Raw genomic sequence first — 27,792 nt, forward strand, 5'->3', positions numbered from 1 at the left:
GAACTTTTCGTTTATATTTCAAAGCGATGCTGATAGTCAAATATTTTTGGTTACCAAAATACCCCTCTTATGATGTGTTAATACACTTGCACAAATGGTCTTCCATGTCATTTAACAAAATAAATGCTTACCTGGTCTGGAAGACTGGAACTGTATCCCACCATATTACTCTGATATTTCAGCCTGTGAAAAGCATCCATGATCTTGCCACGTGTCATAAGGCAACTGCTCTTTCTCTTTCATACCTCATTTTTAGAAATTAAAAATGGAAAAACGATAAAAGGAATTAAATTAAACGAGAACTCGACCATTTTTTTTTCCTTAATTCGGCTACGAAGAATTCTCTCTCCTTGGCCCTTGCAGCTTGCTGGTCTCCAGATTTTTTATCAGAGCCTCCGAAATTCGCAATCCAAAGCTCGGAAGCATCTGTGGTAACTCTAGGATCTCTTTTTGATTTCACTGGGTTTCATTTGAGATGTGAAATTCGATGTTTTTGCAAAGGAAAATTCAAGAGAATTTCTGTTAGTAGACGGTCTAACTGGATGTGGGAGGATTCTCAATCATTCTTGTTTTTTCCTGGGTCATTTTAACAAAATTTCGCGAAGGAATCTCGAAAGGTACTCAGGTCCTATTGCATGTAATATCTACACTTTCGATTATCAGAGGAGTAGAAGAATTTTATTTGATATTGTCTGATTACGTAAAAGTGTAAAAAATTGTCTTTTATTTGTGTTTCCGCATTTTCTGATCTATAGTTCCTTTAAATCTTCAATTGAACGATGTTTTAATGAGAATTATCGATTTCATGTTTCATGGTGGTGAATTACTATTGATCTTGGAGGCCAATGCGGATTTCTGTTGAAGGGAATAACTAAGGTCATGAAATAAAGAGGCGTTTTTGTTTGAGGAGAGCAGAACGAAGTCGAAAAGATGTCTTGCAGGGGGTGCTTCGAATGCTTATTGAAGCTTCTGAACTTCTTGTTGACGCTAGTTGGGTTGGCCATGGTAGGTTATGGCATCTACTTGTTAGTCGAATGGAAGAGAGCTTCTGATGATACGAATTCCCCTTCGCCTCTCAGCGACAATCATGAATTTATAGAGCTCGGTCGGCCTATGCTTTTGGTTGTGTCTCTATCTAGCAATATTCTTGACAAACTACCGAAAGCCTGGTAGGTCAATCTCTTCTGGTAATCTGGTATAATGTTATTTTTCCAATTCCTGACAGATTGTTCGGTTTAAAGATAGTTGCTGAATGAGTCAATGAAGCCTTTGTTTTGTATTTGTTGAAAATTTAAGCAACTGGGTATATGAGGGCTTATAGCTTAAAACCCTCCCTTGCGTATTATAGCAATTTCCTGAGGGTATATACCAAATTAACCAAAACCGTTTTCACTTATGTTTAGTTCTAACAGAAAAATTCACAGAGCATTGGCTTATCGTATAAAGTCTTTTCTTTATCACCATTCTACAAGTGCAAAGTCAGATGATTGACTTTCTTCTTTGTGAAATAATAGTAAAGAGAAGTTTGTCATGTAGTGCACATTTGGAGATAGTCGAGTGGTGGTGTGGGTGGATTGGAGGATGCTTGAAAACTTTCCATTATTCGATTTTAGTTAATGGAGTGGTTAGGAATTTCTTTCTGTCCTCTGGAGGATTAAGACAAGGGGGTTCCCTTTCTCCCTTCCTTTTTACTTTGATAGCTGATGTGTTTAGTAGGATAATCTTGAAGGCTGATAGTATGGATTTGATTAGAGGCTGGGGGTAGGCAAAGAGGGCATTGTTGTAACACATTTACAGTTTGTAGATGATACAATCATTTTCTGTGAGACAAGAGACCCATGGAAGGCAAGGGATTTGAAACAAGTGATAAAGCTGTTTCAATGTGTTTCTAAGTTGAAGATTAATTTCGAAAAGAATTGTGTGGTGGGTTTGAATTTGGAGCAGGAGGAGTTGAGTGAGGTAGTAGAGTCCTTAGGTTGCCTTACCTCTAGCTGGCCTTTGAAATATTTGGGAATGCCATTAGAGATTATCCTAGTGAAGGAAGATTTTGGAATCCTATTGTAGAACAATGCACAAAGAAGTTGGTAGTCTGGAGGAGAAATTATATCTCATTTGGGGGTTGTATCTCTTTAATAAATGCAACTCTAGCAAACCTTCCAATTTATTTCCTCTCAGTCTTTAGGATTCCACAAAAGGAGATTGTGAAGATAGAGAAAATTATGAGGGATTTCTTGTGGGAACCTGGGGAAGGCGGGAAGGTTCATGTGGTAGGGTGGGAACTAGTGTGCAGGATGAAGGAGCAGGGGGGTTTGGGATTAGGTAACTTAAGGAAGAAAAATACAACCTTGTTGGGTAAATGGCTGTGGAGATGGCCTTTGGAAAGTGACAGACTTTGGCACAAAGTTATAAAAAGTATTCATGGAAGTGTAGGTAATGGTTGGGATGCTGGTGTATCTAGGAGAGCTACGCTGAGTTCTCCTTGGAAGGCCATTCGTAGTATTCTTCCCTTGTTCTTGAACATGGTCATGTATGATGCTTGTAATGGAGATAAAGTTTTGTTTTGGGAGGATATTTGAGTTGGTAACTCTACACTCAAGGACCTGTTTCCCTATTTTTTTCCCCCTTTTTTGTCTAAAAAATGAACCTATTAAGAGTTTTGTGTCCTTTTCCAGTTGGAATTTGGGTTTTAGGAGGGATTTGAGAAACTTTGAGCTTGATCAGGTTGCTTTGCTCCTTAAGACCTCAGATTCAGTTTGCCTGGATCCATCTAAACTTGATGGTCGCATTTGGATTCCTAGCTCTTCAAGCTCCATTACTTGTGCTTCCTTTTTTCTTCCTTGTGCTTAGTTCCTAATCCCCAACCTTTCCATTACAAGGAATTTTGGTCCAAACCTATCCCTCCAAGAGTGGGAGCTCTTTGTTGGGAAGTGTTTCTTGGAAAATTAAATACTTTGGATGTCCTGCAAGTTAAAACACCTGGTCTTTGTATCTCCCCTAACTGGTGCACCCTCCGCAAATACTTTGGATTTCTTGTTGTTGTATGTCTTTGGGATAAGATCTTTGGTCTTTTGGTTGCAGGTGGACTGATCCGGTGCAAATCAATAGTCTGTTTGACCCTTCAACCTTTAGGTGGCCAAAGAGAAAGGGTAGAGTCTTGTGGAGGTGTGCTAGAGGTGCTTTGGTGTGGACTGTTTGGGAAGAAAGGAATGCTAGAATCTTCAACGACAAGGAAAGGGATGAGACTAGTGTTTGGGAAAGCATTTTAAATAGGGCCATAAACTGGGCAAAGTCTTTGGACCTCTTTTCTTCTTTCTCCTTGGATGACATCTGGAGAAATTGGGAGCAAGTAGCCAACAGTTCTATTGCAAGAAACAAACCAGTGGTGGAGTGGAGGCCTCCTGAAGAAGGTGTTATTAAATTAAATTTTGATGGCAGTAGTATAGGTAACCCAGGGCCGTCCGGAATTGGGGGTCTTTAGAAATGCGGAGGGCCAGATTGTAGCCTTATTTTTCTGGATCTAGTGATGAGGGAGACTCCATTAATGCAGAACTCCAAGCTGTACTTAAAGGAGCAGAGATTGTGAAGGATTTGAATGTGGGACATTTGATAATTGAAGACAACTCTAAACTGGTTATTGGTTGGCTGAAAGCGCTGGAAACTGTAGCTTGATCCTATAGGGGGGGCTATAAGAAGATTCAAATGTTTAACTTCTAATATAACAATCAGAGTTCAATGGGAAAGAAGATCAGCAAATGGGATGGCAGATTTTCTAGCCAAACAAGGTACATAAGAATCAGTTCTTTTGGGCTTAACTGTAAGCTGTATGGTATAGTTTAGAGGCGGCATCTCACACCTCATTGTGGGGATTTTGTTCTTTGTAACCTTTGACTTGTGATTTTAATTAATAAAATTCTATTACTTATAAAAAAAATCCCTATGAGAGGTATGGCAGCATTGCTATATTTGTCAATCTGGATGTATGAAAGAGTGGTTTTGAATGCACCATATCTTCTACTTGTGGTAGGGGTGTAAATCAGGCTGGGTTAGGTCAGGTTTAGATCAGCCCTAACCCAACTTGAGTTGTTAAACCTCCAAGGCTCCAACCCTAACCTTAACCCAACAGGTTGGTTCAATTTCTTTAAATTTGCTAAAAATGTTCTTACTTTTCAGGCATAAGATTAGTGGATTAAAATTGATTGACTTTTGAATTAGTATGTACACAGGGATAAAGATAAAGTTATAATGCCTTAGGAATGGAGAGAAGTAAAAGACTTGCTGCTAAACCATCCCTGGAGAAATTAGCTTATAGAGATGAAGTAAAATGGAGGCAAAGAGCCAAAGTCAAGTGGCTGAAAGTGGGAAAACACAAGTTTTTTTCCACAAGATGGTTAATGCTAGGAAAAGATTTAACCACTTGGAGAATAGATGGGTAAACTTGCTAATGTTTACATTAATGTGGTTTTACCTCCCAAAGATATGATATGCAATTCTTTTTCCAAGCTGTGAGTCATTTTGAAAACCTTTCTATAATGGGATCCAAAATATTGAAATTTTGGGATTGCTAATTGGAGTCCGAGGAAGCTAAAAAACCATTCTATCACCACACACCTCAAAATTCTAGCATATTTCCCAATCATGTTCAAACATACTGTCTATACTGATTCCTACAATACATCCCTTGCTTACATTGATATTTAAATTTGGAATACACTAAAAACACTTGATTATTACCAGCAAAATGGTGCTACTGATGTTGCTTGCAGCTTTGGAGGTACATGGGTGAAAACTAATAATAACCCAAGCTATGATAATTGCTTGTACATGACATTTGGTAGTAATATGAGTGCTGCAAACAATGTCACAGCATTTCTTTCAAGTTCACCATCTATAGACTTGAGTATTTCTGCATGGATGACTGGTTTCCTACTTGTGATTTTTCTCTCATTCTTCTGATTTTCCAGCGGTGTTAAAAGAAGCCTGGGAAGACGTTTTGAAAGAAATATCCTGTCACATGCAGGGAGATGTGTCCAAGAAGGAAGTTGCAATTCAAAGTTACAAGTGTTGTAGAGCAATCTATTCGTAGTCGTATTAATATGATACTGGAATATTGGATTAGGATGTAAATGCATGCATAGTCGTTCAAATATGTGCTAGTGTGAGTGTGACACCATAGTTGGTTATAGGTTAAATTTTGGTGTCATTTGAGTTACTGTATTCCTTTGGCTATCCTTTCTATGTCTATTCTTGTCAAATAAAAGTTAGTAAGTTTCTAGGGGTCATTTTTCACTTGCCATCTTCAATTTTTCCCATTAAAGTAACAGATTTTAGATTTTAGACCATGTTTATATCTCGTGAACCATCATTATATGCTCATGAAATGTGATATAAATCTTCATAATACACAGTTCAAACTTGATTCTTCTCCTGAATCACTTAACTGTCAACTATAACTATAAGAAATGTCCCTCTTCTATTGGTTCCAGGTACATACCTATATTTGCCAGTTTGATTCCACATTTGTATGAAGTCATAACGACTTTGGATGTGTTTGTGTAGTTTGTTAATTTATCTCTCTTGTAGCCAAGACTACATAGCTAACACAATACGTCTCATTGAGACTTGGAAAGCATGGCTTTAAATGAATATGCCTTGTTTCCTTTATTTCCCCTTCCTGGATTGGATGGGTTTGGGGTAGGGGATGCTTAACTGGGCACTGATCAGCAATGCTCAGGGAAAGGATAAGCAAAAATTACAAGAAGAAATAGGTATAACCTAGGTCAACCAGACAGGAAATTGTGTAGGGCAAAGAAAAAAATATATTAGGGCCTAAATAAGAAGGTAGAAAATTAGAAGCCCCATTTGAGATACAAGATTGAGCTCTGGAAAAATTTTGGTGTTTGCACCAAATAAAACCATTACCAAACCATTGATTGATAAACCACTTTGAGTGGAACACACATCATTTGGATAAAAGGTGGTTTGGATAACTTATTTCGTAAGATGGGTCTACTCTGTGTATAGAAGGGGCTAAATCTGGGATGAAAGAAAATATGAGCTTATGTATGTATCTTGGGCTGAAGTTATCTGATGATGCAGATTCTATATTGTATTTTTTTGTTGTTTTATTTTTCCTGGGTAGCACTGGGCACCATTTTCTATTGTCTCCTTAATTGTCCTTAATGGGATGGGCTTAGCTTTATTATTTAACATATTAATAAATCCCCTTCGATCTGTTTCTGATAAGAAAAAGCGATATTGTGACATGTAAGTTAGGGGACATAAGAGCGTGAATATTTCAATTTTCCATGGTCTCATGTGGCATGTACATTGAGCAGACAGAAGTAACTAATGTTATCACTGTTATGCTCTTGCAGGTTTATATACTTGTTCATTGCTATTGGAGTTGTTATCTTTGTCATATCTTGTTTTGGCTGCATTGGAGCTGTAACAAGGAATGGCTGCTGTTTGACTTGTGTATCCTGATTCTTGATGTATTATTTTCCTCAAATATTTATCATTTTTTTCTTATCTTTTTGTCTTTTTTTTTTTTAATTTTCAACCATGGTTACTCAATTTTCTTAATAGATTTAAATTTACCTGATATTTTCGGTAAAAATTACTTGATTTTTCCTGAAAATGTGCCTTTATTTATTTTTGCAACAGCTAAGCTTTTCTTTAATTTTGTATAGGTGATACCAATATTTACCAACTTTTATTTATTTATTTATTTTTAATTTTGGCAAGCATGGTTAGTTGTTATTTGATTAACAAATTACAATTTACCTGGAATTTTCAGGTATATCATGAATTATTTGATTTTTCCCAAAAAAGTTATGCTTTTTATTTATTTTTGCAATAGTAATGTTGTGTTTTTCTTGTTTATAGGTGATTCCAATGCTTTCCTTCCGAAAATCTTGACAAATTTACAAGTTTGTATCAATGTGTAGTTACTTGGAACTTGGAAGCATATTCTTTGATCATTAGGACCAATCAGGAACGTTTTATTAATCATGGAAAACCCCTGCTATTAAGTGCTAATAACAGGGAAGAATATTTTGGGCAATAAATCCAATAGGTGGAGCAATAAACAGAAAACAAAAACCAGCAAGTTCTGGCCATGTCCTTTAAGATTACAATCAGCAAGTTATGTAGCAAAAGCTGTCCATGGCCCTGGCATTCCCCATCCAAATTGTTGTTTCCCCACTCCAGCTAGAAAATCAGCCCGCAAATTATCTGACCTTGCAATTGGGTTTTTTGGTTGGACAGCTAAGATTCCAAGGACCCTTTCAGCTGCATGCATCTAGCTAATAACCACCTGGTGATCTCCTTGAGCCTGCAAGTTACTCCATCCAGAAAATATTCATATGTGAGTCCCTGTAGAAGGGCTAACAGCTTATCTTTATGTTCTGTTCTTTCGCCAACTGGCCCAGAAAATCTAGGACAATATTTCCTTCATGATCCCTAGTTAATGGAGATTATTTCTAACTAAATTTAGGATAATAGATGGCAAGTGCATCATTTTCCATCATATTCTTTTTTTTTTTCAATTTTGGTAATGCTAGAAATTCCAAGATCCAAAAATTGCATCTTTTCTTTTGTTGCCTTAGTTTCTTTATTATGAAATGATTTACTTAACCAATGACAGTATTCTGTATTGTTGATTTTGTTGATCTTAGTGGAGCTTGGTTGTGCTGCTTTTATATTCTTTGACCATAGCTGGAAAGATGTAAGTATCATCACTTCATGGGGGTTCTAAATTGCCTGCTTTACATAGTTTGCTATGTAGTTACTAAATATGGTTCTCCAGGCACTTCCAACTGACAAAACTAGAGATTTTGAGATGATCTATGAATTCCTGAAGAAAAATTGGAAAATTGCAAAATGGGTTGCTTTAGGAGCTGTCATATTGGAGGTAACTTAAGCACACACCAATGTATTAAACTCACATGGAATTCTATTATTTTCTTTTCCGGAACTGGACTGATGATATGTTGATATGAGGTCAAATTTCCTAATTTTTTTCACTTAAACTTTCCAAATTCAAGCCTCGATACTGGTTCCATGGATGTATATTAAAAGGACTAAAAGATCCTGAGGTAGTGTGCCCTTTCATGTATATGTTTTTACAAAGAACTGATCAAAAGAATATACTTTAGCATATAAAATATTTAGATGTATTATATATTTATTATGCTAAGTATTTCCTTTCCTCAATCTTGATGTTGGATCAAAGGTGAAAAGAGAGACAAGAATGAATTGACATTTAAGCTTACTATTCCATCCTTGTGAATGAGTCTTTTCATGATTCCTTCCTGGTTAAAATATGACTGAGATAGGGAGACCCTTCATCTTTTTATTTTTTATTTTTTATTTTTCATTCTAGTTGCTGATGTCCCAAGTAGGATTTTGTTTTAAAGCAGATACAGTGGGGATAGTTACTGTCTTTAAGGTGGGAAGAGAGGGTATGGCATCTCCTCTAATGACAATATCATCTTTTTTTAAGGATCAAGGGGTTGAAGGGTACAATATCAATATTCCACATATCTTAATAAAATCTCCTAATAGAATCTACATGCTTAGGATAAACTGTCGGAAGAGTGGTTCAATCTATTGGAGATATTTATAGTTGATTATGCTAGGATATTTTGGTTTAATCTCTCTTTTGGCTACATTATTTGGGTCTACATCTTTGAGTGAATCCAATAGCTTATGAACCTTGGCTATGTTCCACATTGAAGATAATCAACACAGGTGACATGCTCCAATGGAGGACTAAATGGTTTGTCTTTCATGTGTTTGCCCTTTGCTTGAAGAATGGTGGAAGTGCCACTAAATGTTTTGTTTTGGAATGCCTCGTCACATCAGATGTGGGGAGCTAATTCTTTAATTTGTTTGGATTCACTTGGGTTGCTCCATTGGAAGTGGTGGATTTGTTTTGAAATCATGTCCCATTTCCACAAGAAGAGGGAAGTTGCTCTGGCATTGTGCAAGGGCAGCAGTTTTATGGGGGTTTGGTGTGAGAGGAATGCAAGAATTTTTGAAAACAAAACCCAAGTGATTAGGGCTATTCATTGGGTGAAGACTACAGATGAGGTTAAGAGTTTTGGTTGAATTTTTTTGATCAATCAAGAGTTTTGGTTGACTTGATCTTAAGAGGCTGGCAGGCTGTGGATAGACTTACCATGAGATGTAATATCTGTTCCTTGGACATCTCCTGCTATTGGTACTTGGTAGTACTGAATTAAATTTTGATGGGAGTTCCATTGGGAATCTGTGTCAGTCAGGTATGGGACGGGTTGTCAGAGGTCATGGTAGGAGCACTTTAATGAGTTATTTGGGGCCAACTGGGCTTGGTAACTTTGTGAGAGCTGAACTGTTAGGCCTCTTACAAGGGCTGAAATTAGTATATAACATTGGATGGAATGGAATGATGGTCAAAAGTAACTCAGGTGGTTGTAAGATAGTTTTAGTCAAGTTCTGAAGGACTTTGGGTTTAAGAGATCTGGTTAGAGAAGTACTTTTGCTACCTTCCAATCTGAAATGCTTATTCAGAATTTCAGATGGATTCCAAGGTCTGCTAACAGTTTAGCAGATACTCTAACAAGGATGGGTGTTAACCAAGAATGACTTAGATTAAGGAATGCCACAGCTAGGTGAAAATCTGTAACTGTCTTGTAATGTAACCATGACAACCTATGGATGTTGTTAGGGTTCCGTCCTACTTCTCTACATCAATTGGAGAGTAGTGTTATGCTTTTTTTTTTGAACAGGTAAAGTATATTTCATTGATAATAAGAGGCTGTACATGAGAGCATGTACCAGAAGAACTTTATGCGCCCCCCCCCCCCCCAAAAAAAAAAAAAAAAATCCACATCCAAAAAAGAAGAAGAAAAAGTAACATTTTAACCAACTTCTCAAATCCTCTATAGCCCTATTATTCACCACAGATTCTGGTGATGTTGTCTGCTCGAAAATCCTCAAGTTTCTTTCTGACCATATGGACCACAGTACTGCCAGTGGAACTGCAGACCAGCAAACTTTCCCCTTCCTTGACAAGCCCGAAATGCCCCACTCTTTCAAAAGGTCCCTGACTGAGAAGGGGCAGCACCAATACAGATTAAGAGCCCTTGAAAAGTGGCTCCACAAAGCTGAGCTGAAGCTACAGTGTAAGAACAAATGTCTAGCTGACTCATCCTCCCTGTTGCAGAGCACACATAATCTGTCTTGGATAGGGTTACCCCTTCCTCAAAAGCAACATTTCTCTAGCACAACCACCCATGTGAAGAATTTCACCTTGGAAGGTGCAGCTGAACCCCAAATGGCCTTGCAGGGTAAAGGGTTCCTTGAAGTTCCAACGAGACCTTTATAGAAGGATTTAACTGAGAAAACCCTTGTGGGGGTCCACTTCGAAAGTCTTGAATCCTGATTCAGCACATCTAGAGGTTGGTTTTGCAGTAGAGCTAACATATCAGAAATCTGATTAATCTCCTAATCATTAAAACTCCTTCTAAAAGAAGGCCTCCAACAAATAGATCCACCAATCAACTCATAGCAGTCTGCCACCCAAGGCATTTCATTATCTGCCATGTTATACAGAGAGGGAAATCTGTCCTTAAAGCAAAATCACCATGCCATGAGTCCAACCAGAATCTCACCTTCCTTCCATCCCCAACTTTGAAAAGCAACCCCTCACTGAAACTGCTGAAGGCTTTTGGTATGCCCTTCCACAGGCTGCAGCCATAGGAAGGGAGGGATCCTTCTGCATCCCATCCATTGCTGCTCACCCCATATTTCTCAGCAATTACCTTCCTCCACAAATTGTTTGGTTCCAAAGCAAACCTCCAGAACCATCTACCCAAGAGAGCTTTGTTAAACAGTTTTACCTTCCTTAGCCCCAAGCCTCCAAAAGACACAGGTTTGCAAACCTGATCCCAACTCACCAAGTGATACTTGGATGCATCCTTCCATCCACTCCACAGAAAGTCTCTCATCCTCCTTTCTATCTGATCATCCACCTCAGATGGGATAGGAAGAACAGACATGTAATATGCTGGGAGACTGGCTAGCACACTCTTAATAAGAGTTACCTTCCCGCCCTTGGATAGGTACCTAGCCTTCCATGAGGCTAACCTCGAGTCAACCTTCTCTAAGACTGGAATCAACAGGGCTTTTGAAGTGCACTTGGCTCCAAGGGGCAGACCCAAGTACTTAGAGGGAAGTCACCCCACTTTGCAGCCCATTAGCCTTGCCAACTCAGCTACATTCTCAACATCCCCAATTGCCATTAACTCACTCTTTGCCAGAATCACTTTTAAGCCTGACACCACTTCAAACCAGTACAACATAGAACTTCAAATTGGTTACTTGGACAGACGAGGCATCACAAAAGAAAAGGGTATCGCCTGCAAACTGAAGAAGTGGAATTTCTATACCATTGTTCCTGACTTTGAAACCTTCCAAACACCTTGCTCTAGTTGCTCGATCTGTCAACCTGCTTTAACCTCCCATGACAACAAAAAAAAGCAATAGAGATAATGGATCACCTTGTCATAACCCTCTACAGCTCTTGAAGTTCCCTTGAGCAACACCATTGATTAGGATAGAGAACCTGGGGGTTGTCATGCACACCTTCATCCAGTTTCTCCACTTTCTACCAAAATGCATTCTAGCCACTATATAGTCCAAAAGGCCCAATTGACGTGATTGTAGGCCTTTTCTCCAAGTCAATTTTGCACACCAATCTTATCCTGCCGCTTCTCCTTCCTGAATCAATTAACTCATTAGCAACTAACATCCCATCTTGAATGTGTTTGTTGTGCACAAAAGCCCCCTGGTAGATGGATATGAGGGTCCATGACACCCCTTAATCTTGAAGCGAGTATTTTAGCCAAGACTTTGTACACACTTCCAATTAAACTAATTGGTCGAAAGTCCTTCATCCCCACTACACTGCTCTTCTTGGGGATTAGGGAAATGAATGAAGCATTCAAGCTTCTCTTATGGGCTACATCATGATGAAACTCCTCTAAAACCCGCATTAGGTCATGTTTTAAGACATCCCAAAACTTCTTGTAAACCAAAATAGTAAAGCTGTCAGGACCCTAGAGCGTTGTCCCCCTCCATTTCGTTTAAAGCTCTCTTTAGGGTTTTTCGAGTTCAACAGCTTGGAGATCAATCAGCGTGTTGAAATGGAGACCATCCAGAGTTGGTCTCACCTTACACGATTCACTATAGAGCTCTTCATAAAACTTAACAATAGCTTCCTTGATCTCCTTCTAGTTCACTACAAAATCTCCTACTTGCAACCACTTGATGTCATTCTTCCTCCTTGCATTTGCAAACTTGTGAAAAAAGGCGGTCTTATTGTCCTCTGATTTCAGCCATAGATTAGAGCCTTGGATCTTTGCCTCCATTTCACCTCCTCCTGATAGGTTAAAGAGTCATATTCTTTCCAAAGTTTAAAATGTCGATGTTGGTGGAAATGTCAGTCATCCAAATATAAGAAACATGTCAGAAATGTTGGAAAATATCGTATGGAAATATTGTAAAAATTATAGACATGGTGGAAACATTTTAAAATATGCAAAATATAGAAAGATATTTTATGAAATGATAAAAGAAGCACAGGAACACCTTTTTAAATTCTTATCTTGTTGCAAATCATTAAACAAAGCTAAGAAACTAAGGTTATAAACAAAAGAATACGTTCTGAAGTTGCCTTGTAAACTTTAAGATTCAGAGCTTCATGATAAAATGATTTAAAGCAAGATTTTAACTCGTAGAAAATGTAAATGATTGTAATAGATCAACCAAATAATCTATTACACAAACAAAAAACTAATATTTAACTTCATGTTTGAAATGAATATTGAGCTAGCTCAAAGTGGTAATCATGTAAGTTAGGCGGACAATAAAATTGTTACTTAACATATTTACAATATCATACCAACTTATGTTATAATACTCTCTCTTGGACTCCACATAGTACTGGTAGTGTTCACTGGGAAATATGTTGATTCCAGTAAAATTTCATGTCACTACCCATGGAAATGGAAATATGTCATGGATATATTAGGGAAATTAGGGGCATTTTAAACCATGATTCTTTCTTAGCCTTGAGTCTCTCTCTTAGCTTCCTCTACAACTTCACCTTCCTCCTTTGAAATGACCTCAGCTATAATTTTCAAGCAATTAGCTCTCCTTCTTTCATCTTTTGATGCCCTATCCCTCTTCCACTTCTTGATCTTGCCTTTCAGCTAATGTAACTTCTTGCTTAAGATGTGACTCACTGACCCTTCAAAAGAGGCCTCCACCCACTAGGTCTTAACATTTGTTTCGAAATCCTTTGAATCTAGCCAATGATGTTCCAGCCAGAAAGGGTGAGCCTTCTTCCTTGGGGTTCTAGTTGTCAACTACAATGGAATGTGGTCAAACATAACTCTCGACAAGGCTTCTTGAGAGGAATTGGTGAAGAGGTCTTCCCAATCTATAGAAATAATGAACCTATCAAGCCTTACCAAAGAGGGGACTTCCTGGTTGTTGGTCCAGGTGTACGGAGCTCCACTCAAAGGTAAGTCATGCAATTCCCATCTGTGGATAAAGTCCACAAACATTTGCATCCCTCTATTTGTGCCCCTGCACCCCTTCTTGTCCCCCTACCTCAGAGTTGCATTGATACCAATAGCCCAAGGACCATCCCACTTCCGCCTTACTTCATTTAATTCTTCTCAGAAAGATTTTTTTAGGGAAGAAACGATCGGCCTATACACCCTTGACACCATGATAGTTGCATTTTTCTGCAACCACAGGAGCTTTGCTAAGATAGAGAAAAAACCCACCTCCTTGTCCACAAACTTGAAAACATGACTATTCCAGATTAGAGCAATTCCCCTTGCCGTGTTTTTGGCTGGCACGGCCAGCCAGTCAAAAGGTTTAGACCCCTACACACTTCGTATCTCACCATGCTTTCACCTCTAAAGCTTCGTCTCCTGCAAAATTAGAATATCAACCCTCTTGTCTCTCAAAAAGCCACTTGCTACTATTCTTCTTCTGCCAAAGTTGAGATCCCGAATTTTTTTTTTTTGATAATTGAATAGATTTTATTAGATACCAAAGGTAATGTAATGATTTATGTAGAGTGGGAGAGAGAGAGAGAGAGAGAGAGAGAGAGAAGAAAAAAAGAGGTACGATTGAGAGAAAAAGACACTACTGCCTGTCGCCAGTCTTCTATTTATATTACTTTAATAAAGGAAAAGAATTTACAAGTATGCCCCTGGCGGCACACCCTAGAACTAAAAAAATAAGAAAAAAGACAAGTAAATAACTGACAGTATCCTAAGAAGTCGGCCTACTAACAACAACTATAAAGTAACAATTAAATAAGCCTTACAACACTCCCCCTCAAGTTGGGCTGAATATGTCTATCATGCCCAGCTTGTCACATAACTCGTTGTCCCGCAAGCATGGAAGCCCCTTTGTGAGAACATCAGCAAGTTGTTCCTTGGAGTTGACATAAGGAATGCAAATTTCCCTTTTTTCCAATTTTTCCCTTATGAAGTGTTTGTCCACCTCAATGTGCTTGGTCCTCTCATGTAGGACAAGGTTGCTGGCGATGTTTATTGCAGCCTTGTTATCACAGTAAAGCGACATAGGACTATGAACAACAACTCCAAGCTCCCCTAGAAGATTCTTTAGCCAAAGGACTTCAGCCACCCCATGTGCCATAGCTCTATATTCAGCTTCTGCGCTTGACCTTGCTACCACACTTTGTTTCTTGCTTTTCCAGGTCACCAGATTTCCTCCTACAAATGTGCAATACCCACTACTGGACTTTCTGTCATCAACAACTCCTGCCCAATCATCATCTGTAAAGACTTCCACCTTTAGGTGATTGTGTTTACTGAATAGTAGGCCTGTTCTGGGATATTTCTTCAAGTATCTAAGAACTCTCTTTGCTGCCTCCATGTGCGGTTTCTTAGGAGAGTGCATGAACTGGCTTAGGACCCCAACGGAATAGGCAATGTCTGGACGGGTCATGGACAAATAAATCAGCTTTCCCACTAACCTTTGGAACTGTTTCACATCTTTCAGAGGTTCACCAACACAGTCACCTAACTTGTGGTCCGTATCCATAGGAGTATCTGCTGGCCTTGCACCTAATTTGCCTATATCTTGTAATAGATCGAGGGTGTATTTCCTTTGAGAGACAAAGATACCCTTTTCTGAGCGAGCAACTTCAATCCCAAGGAAATACTTTAGGGGGCCTAGATCTTTCACTTCAAATTTAGATGCAAGGAATTGTTTCAAGTTCTGTATCTCTGAGCTCCAACTTCCTGTAATGATGATATCATCCACATATACTATCAATACAACAACTTGTTCTTGACATCTCTTCACAAAGAGTGTATGATCAAATTGACATTGTTTAAAGCCCATCTATTGAACTGCCATGTGAAACTTATTGAACCAGGCTCTGGGAGACTGTTTTAAGCCATAAAGAGACTTTCGCAGCTTGCACACCTTATTTTCACTCCCCTTGGCACAAAATCTAGGGGGTTGAACCATGTATACTTCTTCCTCTAAGTCACCATTCAGAAAAGCATTCTTTATGTCCAGTTGATGCAATTCCCAGTCAAGATTAGCAGCTAAGGACAGGAGAACCCTAATTGAGTTCATCTTAGCCACTGGGGCAAAAGTTTCATCATAGTCAACCCCGTATACTTGTGTGTACCCTTTGGCTACTAATCTTTCTTTGTACTTTTCAACTGGTCCATCTGCCTTGTGCTTAACTGTGAACACTCATTTACACCCCACAGGGTCTTTCCCCTTTGGAAGATCCACCAATTCCCAAGTCTGATTTTAGTGAGGAGCATTAATCTCCTCCTTCATGGCATCTGTCCATTCAGGGCATTTTAAGGCTTCTGCAACATTTCTGGGAACAGGGGTGCAATCAACTACAGATAGGAAGGCACGGTATGAGGGGGAAATGTGATCATAGGAGACAAAATGGCAATGGGGTGTTTGGTAGTGCATGACCTGACTCCCTTTCGTTGGGCAATAGGAATGTCAAGGTCATCCACAGTAGGAGCAGGGTTAGGGGGTGGACTTACCTCCTGGGAGTCTAATGATGTCGGTTGCTCAGTGTTTGGCTGCTCCATATCTCTATCACACCGCTGATCTCTACGACGTGTATGTTGGAAGACACGAAAGGGAGTAAGGTCCGGAATAGAAGGAAGAGATACCTGAACCTGCTTCTCTTCCACACTACTACTCTCCCCCTGAGGAGAAGAAGGGAAGAATGGCTCCGACTCAAAGAAGGACACATCCATAGACACAAAAAACTTACGACTAATTGGATCAAAGCATCGATACCCTTTTTGAGAGGAGGGATACCCCAGAAAGACACAAGGAATGGACCGAGGGTCTAACTTACCTCAGGATGGAGACAAGTCATGGACAAAGGCACGACAACCAAAGACTCTCATGGGGATGGAAAATAAAGGAGACTGAGGGTACAATAACTGATGAGGGGCCATGTAGTTCAGCACTTTGGAGGGCATGCGATTGATGACATAAGCAGCTGCAAGTATAGCATCCACCCAAAACCTTTTTGAAACATTCATGTGTAACATCATCCCGCAAGCTACCTCAAGGAGGTGTCTGTTTTTCCTTTCTACAACACCATTTTGTTGTGGTGTTCTGGCGCATGAGCTCCTATGAATAGATCTGTGGGAGGCAAAGAACTCATTGAGCTCCCCATGGAAGTATTCCTTTGCATTATCGGATTGGGAGATCTGTATTTCAACATGGAACTGCGTAAACACCATCCTCTTGAAGTCTTTCACTATCTTTGGAACTTCGTCTCTACTACACATAGGAATTACCCATGTATAGCGAGAGTAATCATCGATCAATGTGATAAAGTACTTATATCCGCCCTCAGAGATTACATTGGTAGGCCCCCATACATCAGAATACACAACATGAAAAGGAATATTTGATCTTTTATTATTTGAGTGAAAAATTGTTCTACACTGTTTGCTCAACTGACACGTTTGACACATGAACTCTGACACTGAACATGACTTAAATAAAACTGGAAACAAAGACTTTATTATTTCGAAAGAAGCATGACTTAAACGACTATGCCACAAAAAAATTTGACTGACTATGTGACTCAAGGATGACATCGAGAGACCAGCTTTGTTGTCGAGAATGTAGAGACCATCCACTAGGCTTCCTCTACCAATCGTCCTCCCAGAAGTTAAATCTTGAAAAACACATGAGTCAGCAAAAAAGGTCACACTACAGTTCAAGGAGCTTGTAATGCTACTAATTGAAAGCAAATTTATAGGAAGTTGAGGGACATGCAATACACAATTCAGGTTAAGGCCATGGGGAAGAGATATTGATCCTTGGCCTGCAATGGAGGAAAAAGAACCATCTGCAAGTCTCTATCCCTTCCTGACAAAAGGCTATAAGACTAAAACAAGTTCGACTTACTGGTCATGTGGTTGGAGGCCCCTGAGTCAATGATCCAAGGGGAATCCGTGGGAGTGACATGGAATGCAGAAGCCGTATTACCTGAAGTAGATGCAAATGAAGTAGAGGAAGTACTAGTGACTGAGCTGTCCATTTGCCGCAAAGCCCTACCATAAGATTCCATGTGCTCTTTGAAGGAATTCATTATATCTTCCTTGGGGTCAGACTTATTAGGGTGGTCCCGGGTACTACCGGCAACCTGAGTATCTTGGGTTGCCACATGTGCTGTGTTCATTTTCTTCTGGCCTTGACCTTTACCCTGTTCTTGATTCTTTGCTGCCCACTTGGGTTTCCTGTGGATGTCCCAACACGTGTCATGTGTATGTCGTGAACGCCGACAGTGGGTACAAAACAACTTATCTTTATCATCAGTCTTCTTAGTGTCACTTTTCTTTCCCGTGGAGTTATTATTCATTGCAGCCAAAGCAACTTGTTGCTCCCCCTCAGCTGTAACCATTCCATTCTGCCTGCTTTCTTCTTCCGATTGAACAAGGGAGTATATCTCGTGAACCGTAGGCAACTCTTTGCTTCCTAGGATCAGTACCCTCAACGGTTCATATGCAGGGTTCAGTCCCAACAAGAAAGCAAACACACGTTGCTGAGAGACCAGCTTCCTGTAGGCCTTAGCATCATCATCATGTTTCCACTCTATAGCTTGATAATGATCCAATTCTTTCCATATGGAGGTAAGGGCTGAATAACATGAAGACAAACTACGGTTTCCCTGTTTACATGTTGAGGATTCAGCTTGTAATTGGTAAACCTTGGCATAATGCCTCTGCTCAGAATAGGTAGTTCTGGCATGTTCCCAGATCTCACTAGCGGTGTCTGCCCATAATTAGTTCTTCTTCACATCAGGTTCCATGGCTGCGAGGAGCCAAGACATCACCATACTGTTTTCTTGGTCCCACCTATCATGTTCAGCCGTCTCACCCTTGGGTTCTTTCACCCTTCCATTAATGTAACCGGCTTTACCCCTTGCCGTTACATAGAGTTTTACGCTCTTAGCCCACTCCAGGTAGTTCAGACCGTTTAAAGGGGTAATTGGCATGGGAAAAACCATGTTTTCACCTCCCATACCCACTGTGCTACGGGTTGGTGTAGCCCCCGATGAAGCTGATTCATAATTTTCCATCGGATACTACTGAAAAACAATCCAAACACCACCCAACTACACTGCAGCCACAATCAGAATACCAACCCTCAAGGAATTTACTTCTAGGATGTGAGCAAGAGAACAAAACACTGCTGAAAACAACTCTGAGAAGGTTCAGTCAACACAACCAGTCATTAAACCAGCCCGGTAATCAGTTAAACGCCACCAAGACAGACATTACTATCAGTCTGACTGTAGTTCATACAGTCTAACCATCCAACATCCAAACAAATACCTATATAACCAAGGAATGAGCCCTACACACCATCGGCCAAAGAATACTGAAACAAAAAACACACCTGTTCAGCACTTGTACGAAGGTGCTAGCCTGAACTTGACTTCACAGCATCGAACAGAGGAGGAAGGGATTCTGTACCAGCATCGCCCTTCTCCGACTAGGGTTTTCTTGGTATTATGACCAAGGAAAAAACCAGAGAAACTTCCGCCAGAAAACTGCTAGGGTTTCTGCCAGAAATCTACTAGGGTTTCCCTATCTTCCACGTCCAAAACTTTTAAGGAAGGAGACCTTGCTCAAAACAGGAGGGATCGTAGGTCTTTTACAGCCCAGAAACCTGCTCTGATACCATGTAATGATTTATGGAGAGAGAGAGAGAGAGAGAGAGAGAAGAAAAAGAGAGGTAAGATTGAGAGAAAAAGACACTACTGGCTGTCACCAGTCTTCTATTTATATTACTTTAATAAAGGAATAGAAATTACAAGTATGCCCCTGGCGGCACACCCTAGAACTAAAAAAAATAAGAAAAAAGACAAGTAAATAACTGACAATATCCTAAGAAGTCAGCCTACTAACAGCAGCTATAAAGTAACAATTAAATAAGCCTTACAACAGGTAAGAAGTACAAGCATCCCAAGGAGAGGCACAAGATGCTACCTTTCCAGAATATTCAGATACAACTTTCCCTACTCACTGGAATAAGTTACAAAGATGCCCAAAAAAGACCTTCCCTGGATACCCCTTGCTTGGCCAAAGAATCAGCCACAGTGTTTGCTGACTTGATTACCCATTTAACATCCACTCTCATTAGTTCTAGTCAGCAACTTCACTCTTTTGAGGAGATCTCTATATTCCCATATGGCAGTGTTCGTATTTAACAACCACCCTACTACCACCTGAGAATCTCCTTCAATTAGAAGATGTTCCACCCCAATCTGGTTAGCAATCTGAATCCCTTGAACAGCAGCTAGTAACTCAGCTATTGTAGAGTCTCCCACTCCCACCGGTCCTGACAATAATGAGATAATGTTGCTGTCTTATTCCTTAGCACACCCCTTACTCCCAAAGGCCCAGGATTACCTTGGCTGCTCCTGTCAAAGTTCAATTTAATGACACCTTCTGGGGGAGGTTCCCACTTTACCACACTTCTATTCTTTCTAGTGGAAGTGTTAGCCACTTCTAGCTAGTTTCTCCAAAGATCATTGAAAGAGAATTCAGCAAACAGGGACAAGGTCTTCAACCAATGGATTACTCTAGTTAAGATACAGTCCTTCACTTCAGCCAAGCTTCTTTCCTTCTCTAGGAAGCTTCTAGCATTCCTTTCCTCCCAAACAGTCCATAATATAGCTGCCATGATACACTTCCACATGATTTCACCTCTTCTTGTGTGCCACCCAAAGGTAGATGGATTAAACAACATACTTACATCATACGGTGGGTTCTACCTACACCCAAATAAACTAAAGCTCCAACTCCATAAGGTTGTAGAAAAGGAGCAAGAAATCAGTAGATGGAAACAGTTCTCATTCTGGGCCTTGCATAGGAAACACCAATTAGGAGAAAGGCATAGTGAAGGTCATCTTCTTTTGCAAGTTTTCCAAAGTATTGATTTTTCCGTAGAAAACTTCCCAACAGAAAACAACAATTTTGGGGGGAATAGGTCTTATCCAAACTTCTTTAACAGGGAACACCCAAGGGTTAGGGTTGGCCAAGAGGGATTTTAGAAAGGAAGCACACGTGAAGGTTCCTTTTGGAAGGGGGGGGGGTCCAAACTCTTTGATCAGATTTAGTGGGGGTCCAAACAAACCAATTCAAGTAAAAGAAGCAACTCAGAAACACAAACCAGCTCATCATCCCTTAATCCCCTACGAAAGCCAAAGTCCCAACTTAAAGACAAAGGAAGTATTGGACTAGGGAGAAACTTGGAAATTGGCTCATTTTTGTAAAGGGAGAGAGAATAGAGAGGGGAAAAGATCCTTGAGAGGTTGGGTACCCACCAAACATCCTCCCAGAAACAAATAGAAATGCCAAAGCAAGCTTCATACCTAATAAACCTTAGGAAGCGAGGGAGAATAGCATGTATAGCCTTCCAAGGTGTTTTGAGAGTCGCCCGACGAGATATCCTGGCATCCCAATCATTCTCTGAGCAGCAATGTATGCTTGACACCACCTCATGCCATAATCTCTCTCTCTCCCTCTCTCTCTCTCTCTCTCTCTCTCTCTCCAGAGACCATCTCCATAGCCACTTCCCAAAAGAGCTTCATTCTTCTGAACTATGTTCCCTATCCCCAAGCCCCCTTCTTCGTTGCTTCTACCGACTATCTCCCACCTGTTTTGGGATGTTTAGCACTAGTCTTTTTGGGAACAAGAGCTAGGAATGTAGCATTTACTCCAGGACTCACCACATGTTTTCCTCAAATTTTCTTATGACCCCTATCAAATATTCTTTTAGTATACCCCAACAATCATGATAGATTGCCATTGTAAATCCATTTGGTCTGGGAACCTTAGCTCTATCCATAGAGAAGATAACCTATCTAATCTCTTCTTCCTGAATAGTTCTTACCAGCCATCCCCTGTCCATCTCATTTAAGATTGGCCTATCCTCATCCTCCACCCTCACCTGATTCCCCAAAGGTCTTTGAAAGATTGATTTGAAGTGAGCCACAAAGCAACTAGCAATCTCCTCTTTTGAAGTTATGTCTACTCAATCAACCTCAAGATTTACTATCAAGTTTTTCCTTCTTCTCCCATTGGCCATAGCATGAAAAAATTTGGTATTCCCATCCCCTTCCTTTATCCACTTACGCCTAGACTTTTGTCTCCATAATATCTCCTCCCTCAACAGGACCTCTTCTAATTCCTTTTTCAGTTTCCATCTCACTTCTTGATCCTGCCCACTCATCAATCTTTGAGACTCTTTTGCATCTAAATTCTCAATCCGAATCATTAATGTAAATTTTGTTTCCTCCATTCAGCCAAATTGGTCCCTATTCAACTCTTTTATTTTGGATCTCAATCTTTTTAAATTTTTATGAAATCTAACCCCTTTTCATTTCACCCCCTAGTCTTTTCACTCCACCATTCCTTCACCTTTATTTATGAAATCTGGATGTGTTAACCACATATTCTCAAATCTGAAGGGTCTTGGTCCGGTTCCAAATGGATCTTGTCTTACTTCTATAGGACAATGGTCGGAAGTAACCCTAGGTAAAGCCTTGGCCACCAAACCTCTCCAATGATTCTCCCAACCTTCATTGAAAAGAAATCTATCTAGCGTTGAACAAGTTGGGTTTTCCTGAAAGTTGGACCAAGTGAAGATTGCATGTAGTAAACGAAGCTCCCGTAATTTACAAGAATTGATGAAATCATTAAACTTATTCATACTGGTTGTAATGTGCTGTCTAGGATTATTTGTCTCTGTTGTAAATCTTATTACATTAAAGTCCCCCCTAGACACTAGGGGCATTCCCATAGGCCTTGGATGCCATAAAGCTCCTCCCATAACTCATTCATCTCTCTATAATTATTTGGCCCGTACACATTTGTTAGCACCCATGTGAAACCTTCTTCCACCATCCTGGATTTTAGGGATATGGAGAAATTACCTATTAGCTCCTCTATTGGTTCTACAACATCCTCCCTCCATAGAGTTACTATTCCCCCTGATGCTTCCCATGAGGGAGCTGAACACCAATTCATTCCTCTTGCTCTCCAAAACCCTCTAACCCACCTTCTATCTAGTTCTGATAGTTTGGTCTCATGTAGCATTATAATATCAAGTCTTTCTCTTCTAAGCAACTCCTTAATTAATCTCCTTTTTCTAGCACTTCCCAACCCTCTTACATTCCAATTGATGAGCTTCACAGAATAATATCGCTTTAAGCCCTTAAGGACACTAACTTCCCATCGATTAGGGGCTTTCTTCCTCTCCCCTCTACCGCTGAACTCAATATCCCCTTCGATATCTAAAATTAGTCTCTCTACTTCTGATATTTTCTTCTTTTTCCTACCCTTAATGTCCACAGACTAACTAGAAAGCTCTTTATTTCCTGTCTTCTGCTCCATTTTATTGATACTTGCATCCGGTTTGAAATTTTTTGGGGTTACTTCCTTCAGTTCCTCTTTCTGTTTGTATTTCCTCCAACAAAGTGCAAATCTGCTCCCAAATCCTTTCCAATTCCTCCTCGTCTCTTTTTTTCTAAAGAGACCCCTTCCCCAACTTCTACCCCAACCACCGGATGTTCCACGATATTAATTTTAGACTTTCCATTCAAACTACCTTTGTGAAGATTTATTGCTTTGGTTTGCACTCCCCACATTTTCATCGAGGCCTTAAGCAAATCTCAACAATTCTTTTGACTTCCTCCTGTTCTTCTTCCCCTTTTCAACCAACCATCTGCGTTCTATTGCCACCAAGAGGGCTTCCGTTTCCTCCTCCATCCCCTTAAAGGAAACCCCCAAGAAATCCCTAAAACTAAGAAATATCGACCACACCCAATCTAAGACTTCGTTCTTTTCAACACACCTTAAGTTCACCGGCTTAGGTTGCAGTTGACTCACCATAATCTGGATCCAAATGAACCCTGGAATGTCTCCATTTCCCTGCCAAACTCCGGAGGAGTCTGACAAGGGCTCGAGATGAAGGCCCCATTAAAACACCTAACTCTAGTGTTCAGGATTCTTTGAGCGTCTTCCCTCATTGGAAAATTGAAAGTCCATCTTCTTTCATCTAGATGATGCACCTCAATCCCTGGTGGACATTTCCAAACCTTGTTTACCCACCTCTGTAGGCCAAGGAGACAGAAGTCCTCCCAATCAAAAGTTCCAACTAAACACGTTTGTAGGAAATGCACTCTCTTCAACGCTCTCCTTATCCACCACCAGGAAGAAGGATCTCAGGTTTGCCTTGAGAGAGGTTTCCCCTCTTGATGGCCATGCTCGAGCAATGCCACCTTCAACTTGCTTCCTCTCTTACCCATGCGTAACCGCTCTACCCCCTCCCTGTCTCCTTCCGCTTCCCTAGCTAATTTTTCCTTCCTACCTTGTACTTTGGGTTTCCGGGATCCTCGAAAACTGCTTTCCCCGGTGATTCCAACTCCGTGACTCCCTACCTTCTGACCTTGCGCTACACCTCATCGTTGGAGTTCATACTTTCAAATCTGTTTCTTATGCTGCTCCCTTAATGCCAAGGAGCTGGTTGATGCTTGAACCATTATCTGCTGGTGCCTAAGGTTTCACTGCCGTGCATCGGAGCACCAAAAATTTAAAGCCCATGATTCTATGCTACCTTTAAGCTTGAAATGGGAAACCAGGGAAGGACAAAAATGAAATTCGAGTGCATGTCAAAACAAAGATAGATAAATAATAGTAAGAGATAAGTTTATAGTTTTATACATTTTAACTTTCTATTATCAATGATGACCAGAGATCTAATATATGTTCTTTGTTTGTAAAGCTAGTTGAAAGAACACTTCTCATTTGCTAATTTCCTATTCATTATTGTCAGTTCTTTGGAATATTTACTTGTCCCAATACCAACTCCATACCCTTGAAGAACAGTGGAATTCTGAAACCCCAAATTTCTTCTTATATATTAACATATAAATATTCATCATCATCATCTAAGCTTTGTCTCAACTATATGGGGTTGGCTATGTGAATCCTGTTCTGCCATTCTGTTCTGTTTCATGTTCATTGTTAAATTGTGGGCTTGAACATTATAAATATTATAGCATATAAACATTATATGAACATAGACCAGCCAGGCTTTCTGGGCCAACCCCCATAATGTGTGGGCTTGATGCAGGTCTGAGCTGGGTTTGAATGAAAAGCTTATGTCTGGGCCCAGAAATTTCTAGTTTGGAAGGGCCAGGCAATGTGGACTGGCTTAGATTTAATTATCTTTTCTAGATTCCTTTTCTCTCTCATGTAAACAGTCTGGTGAAGTTAGGATTTGTCATTTTGAAGAGTTGAATCTGTGGATAAAGATGTAAATTTATCTGACTTGTACCAAAAATAAGTTTATATAAAAAAGCTGGCTTTGTGGATGTATATCATCTCACCAGTCACCCACCAAATATGGAGTTCCATGCAACACTGATCTTCCATTTTTTGAGGGCATTTGAATTCCTGTAATTCATTCTCTTAGGAGACTTGTATCATCTTGCCCTTTTCTTGTCTCATAAAAGTTTAATATCTTTTCTTTTTCTTTTTTTTTTCTTTTGTTCTTTTTGTCTCCATGGGACTACACAACGGGGATTAGCCCATCCCCCAAATCCATAACTCCCTCAACCCTGGTGCAGGCAGGATTTGATCCCAAGTTTCTGCTACAACCAGTGGGAAACCTTACCAACTAGCCAGTTGGAACTTTGCTATTAATAGCACCTTGCTATTAATATCCATTGAGTTGGAATTTTGATATGTTTGATGTTCTTTTTTCCTTCCTCAACCTATATTATCCAGGTGGTGAACTAGTTTTGCCAGTGTCAAGTGGTTACTAATTCTTGGTTGTCGCAAAATGCATCTTTGTAACCTGTTGCTTGGATCCTTGATGAATGCTTGTTTATGAAAACCAGGATAGAATAGTGTTTTGAAGTAGCATAGTTACAATGCATGACGTGTCCCTTTCACGTGGCACTCTCATGAGTGTGGGGTTCTTAAACATCCAACTGTTGGTTTCTAACTTCAGGGAAATGTAGTAAAAAACCAACATCACTGAATGATAATACTTTTTTTTCCCAAGCATGGAAGGACGCAACTAGGATGGGTTATTTTTCTATACAGGTATTGAACTGTCTACTTTTACAGAGGTGGTGCTCCTTTTCTGAGTGGGACACCGTATATGTCAACATATTTTCTGGAGACTGCACAATAGAGTTATGGGAAAGGTCAATTAATTGGGTTAATAGGCTAATTATTTTGGCTATAGATATCTCTGGTTGGCCCAGAGACTGGATAATCCTTTGGTGAGTACTTGTACTATCCACGTTGAATCTTGAACAACTTTTATAAGCAGGATCACTGGTGGAAAAGGTGCATCTCAGGTTGTATAAGATTTGACCTATGCTATGTAAGAGAGGAGAAGAGAGAAGATGAAACAGTAGAGAAAAGAGAGTATTCGCCAAAAAAACTGTCAGTGGCAGCACACTCACCGACTTGTATATTAGGGTGTTCAAAGCATAGAGAAAATTACAATAGTACCTGATTACAACTTTACAAAAAAAAAAGATAATAATAACTCTAATAACAGTGACAGCATTCCTAACAACAGCTATTATCTGTTTGAAGTGCCTAATCCCATTATATATCATCGAGTGGTTCTTAATTCCAATCTGCTTAATGAATGAGAATCCTTTTCTGCAGTCCGCAGTTATATTTTTCCTTTTCTTTTTTATGAGTCACACTTGACCTTCGACTCTTTTCTGCTCTCAAAATGTTTTGAACTGGAAATGCAATCCATCTTTAAAGTAATAATAGCTGATACTCATGTCTTAGATAATCAAGCCATTGCTCTGCACGTGATATGCTCGATTGCATGCTATTGACTTGGTTTAATTTGTCAATTTTGATGGGCATCTACCAGATTCTTGTTTAAGAACAAAGTGCATTTACTGGATCAATATTAAGTTTCACAATGTGCAATACTGCAGGCTTTGGTGTTCTTATTAGCTCTTATGGTAAGGGCAGCAAACCAACCAGCAGATTATGATAGTGACGACGAGTACATTGCTCCAAGGTCCACAGCCCGGCAGCCATTAATAAACAGGCAAGGAGTTCCTTCAACAGGGTCGCCTGTGGCTGGCTCCCTCGATCAGCGTCCTAGCAGGAATGATGCCTGGAGCACACGAATGAGAGAAAAGGTGTGATCCAGTTACATTTCCCATTTTTAATAGTAAGAGAAGAATCTTTGGAGACTTGGCTGTAAAGAGGGTTCCTTGATACAAGGGTTTAACAGGAGGGGGTGGGGAGATCAGGTTGACTAATTTTAGCCCATTAATTGGTTGCCTCCCCCTACCACCCAAACACACACATACACATACACGCACACGCACACACACATGCACATGCACATGCAAATATGAACCAAATTTACATCCCATGGAATGGGTAACCATCTTGATTCTTGATATATTGCTGACAGTATGGTCCATTAAATTTATCTTCATGTGGGGTCATACGCTTTATATAATTCTTTCCTCACAATTCTTTGTTCTCTGTTGCATAAAACCCAGTATGGCCTTGACACGTCGGAGTTCACATACAACCCATCCGATCCGAACAGGTTTCAGCAAGCGCCAGCACAGCCAGCAGAGGAAAGGAGCCGTTGCACCATAATGTGATGCATCCATTTGCCCTAGTGTCTGCCTAGAGTTCGGGGAGGACGGTTCTTTAAAAGTTAGAACAGGTTTTGCTGGATGTTGGTGTGCAAATTTCAAACTTGATTTTTCTTTTCCCAGGCTTATGTAGAGTACAAAATTTTCAGGACATTTTTATCCTCGGTATCTTCCGCTAAACATGTTTCTTCTACAAACCCCTTTGCATCCATCTATCTAAGATACCTAACACCTGTAAATATATAACTCAAAGGAAGGTTATGAATTGTCATAGTAGAATGTCAAAAGGAAGTTAAGAAACCATTTAAGGATTTTACCAAAAAAAAAAAAGAAAAAGAAACCATTTAAGGTGGTAACTAATGGAAAAATTGACATTATCAGTTGTGCAAATCAAGATTGATATAATCATATAACTGGAATACTTATTTTACTAAAGAGGAAAATATTAACCATTAGAAACTGATGTACGGTGTTGAATACTGAAAATGTGTTTTAATATGGCGGTTCTTTGTTAACTGCCAGCT

At 39.8% G+C, this 27,792-nt stretch overlaps 1 protein-coding gene across 4 annotated transcripts; it reads left to right on the plus strand.

Annotated features, from left to right (window-relative positions):
* The first annotated feature begins 279 nt into the window (after window positions 1-279).
* LOC104606442 (tobamovirus multiplication protein 2A-like) lies at window positions 280-27,465 on the plus strand. 4 transcript variants are annotated; one of them, XM_010271661.3, is made up of 7 exons: window positions 280-431; window positions 842-1,169; window positions 6,375-6,474; window positions 7,646-7,726; window positions 7,808-7,912; window positions 26,585-26,794; window positions 27,167-27,465. In XM_010271661.3, exons 2-7 carry the CDS (start codon window positions 931-933, stop codon window positions 27,272-27,274), a joined length of 843 nt encoding a protein of 280 aa, XP_010269963.1. In that variant the 5' UTR covers window positions 280-431; window positions 842-930; the 3' UTR covers window positions 27,275-27,465. The 4 variants fall into 4 exon arrangements, with proteins under 4 accessions (XP_010269963.1, XP_010269960.1, XP_010269962.1 ...); XM_010271658.3 differs by having other exon boundaries at window positions 309-617; XM_010271660.3 differs by having other exon boundaries at window positions 309-617; window positions 865-1,169.
* The last annotated feature ends 327 nt before the right edge of the window (window positions 27,466-27,792 follow it).

The sequence above is a fragment of the Nelumbo nucifera genome, chromosome 6 (assembly GCF_055504915.1).
Source record: "Nelumbo nucifera cultivar China Antique chromosome 6, China Antique-T2T, whole genome shotgun sequence".
NCBI classification, from domain to species: domain Eukaryota; kingdom Viridiplantae; phylum Streptophyta; class Magnoliopsida; order Proteales; family Nelumbonaceae; genus Nelumbo; species Nelumbo nucifera.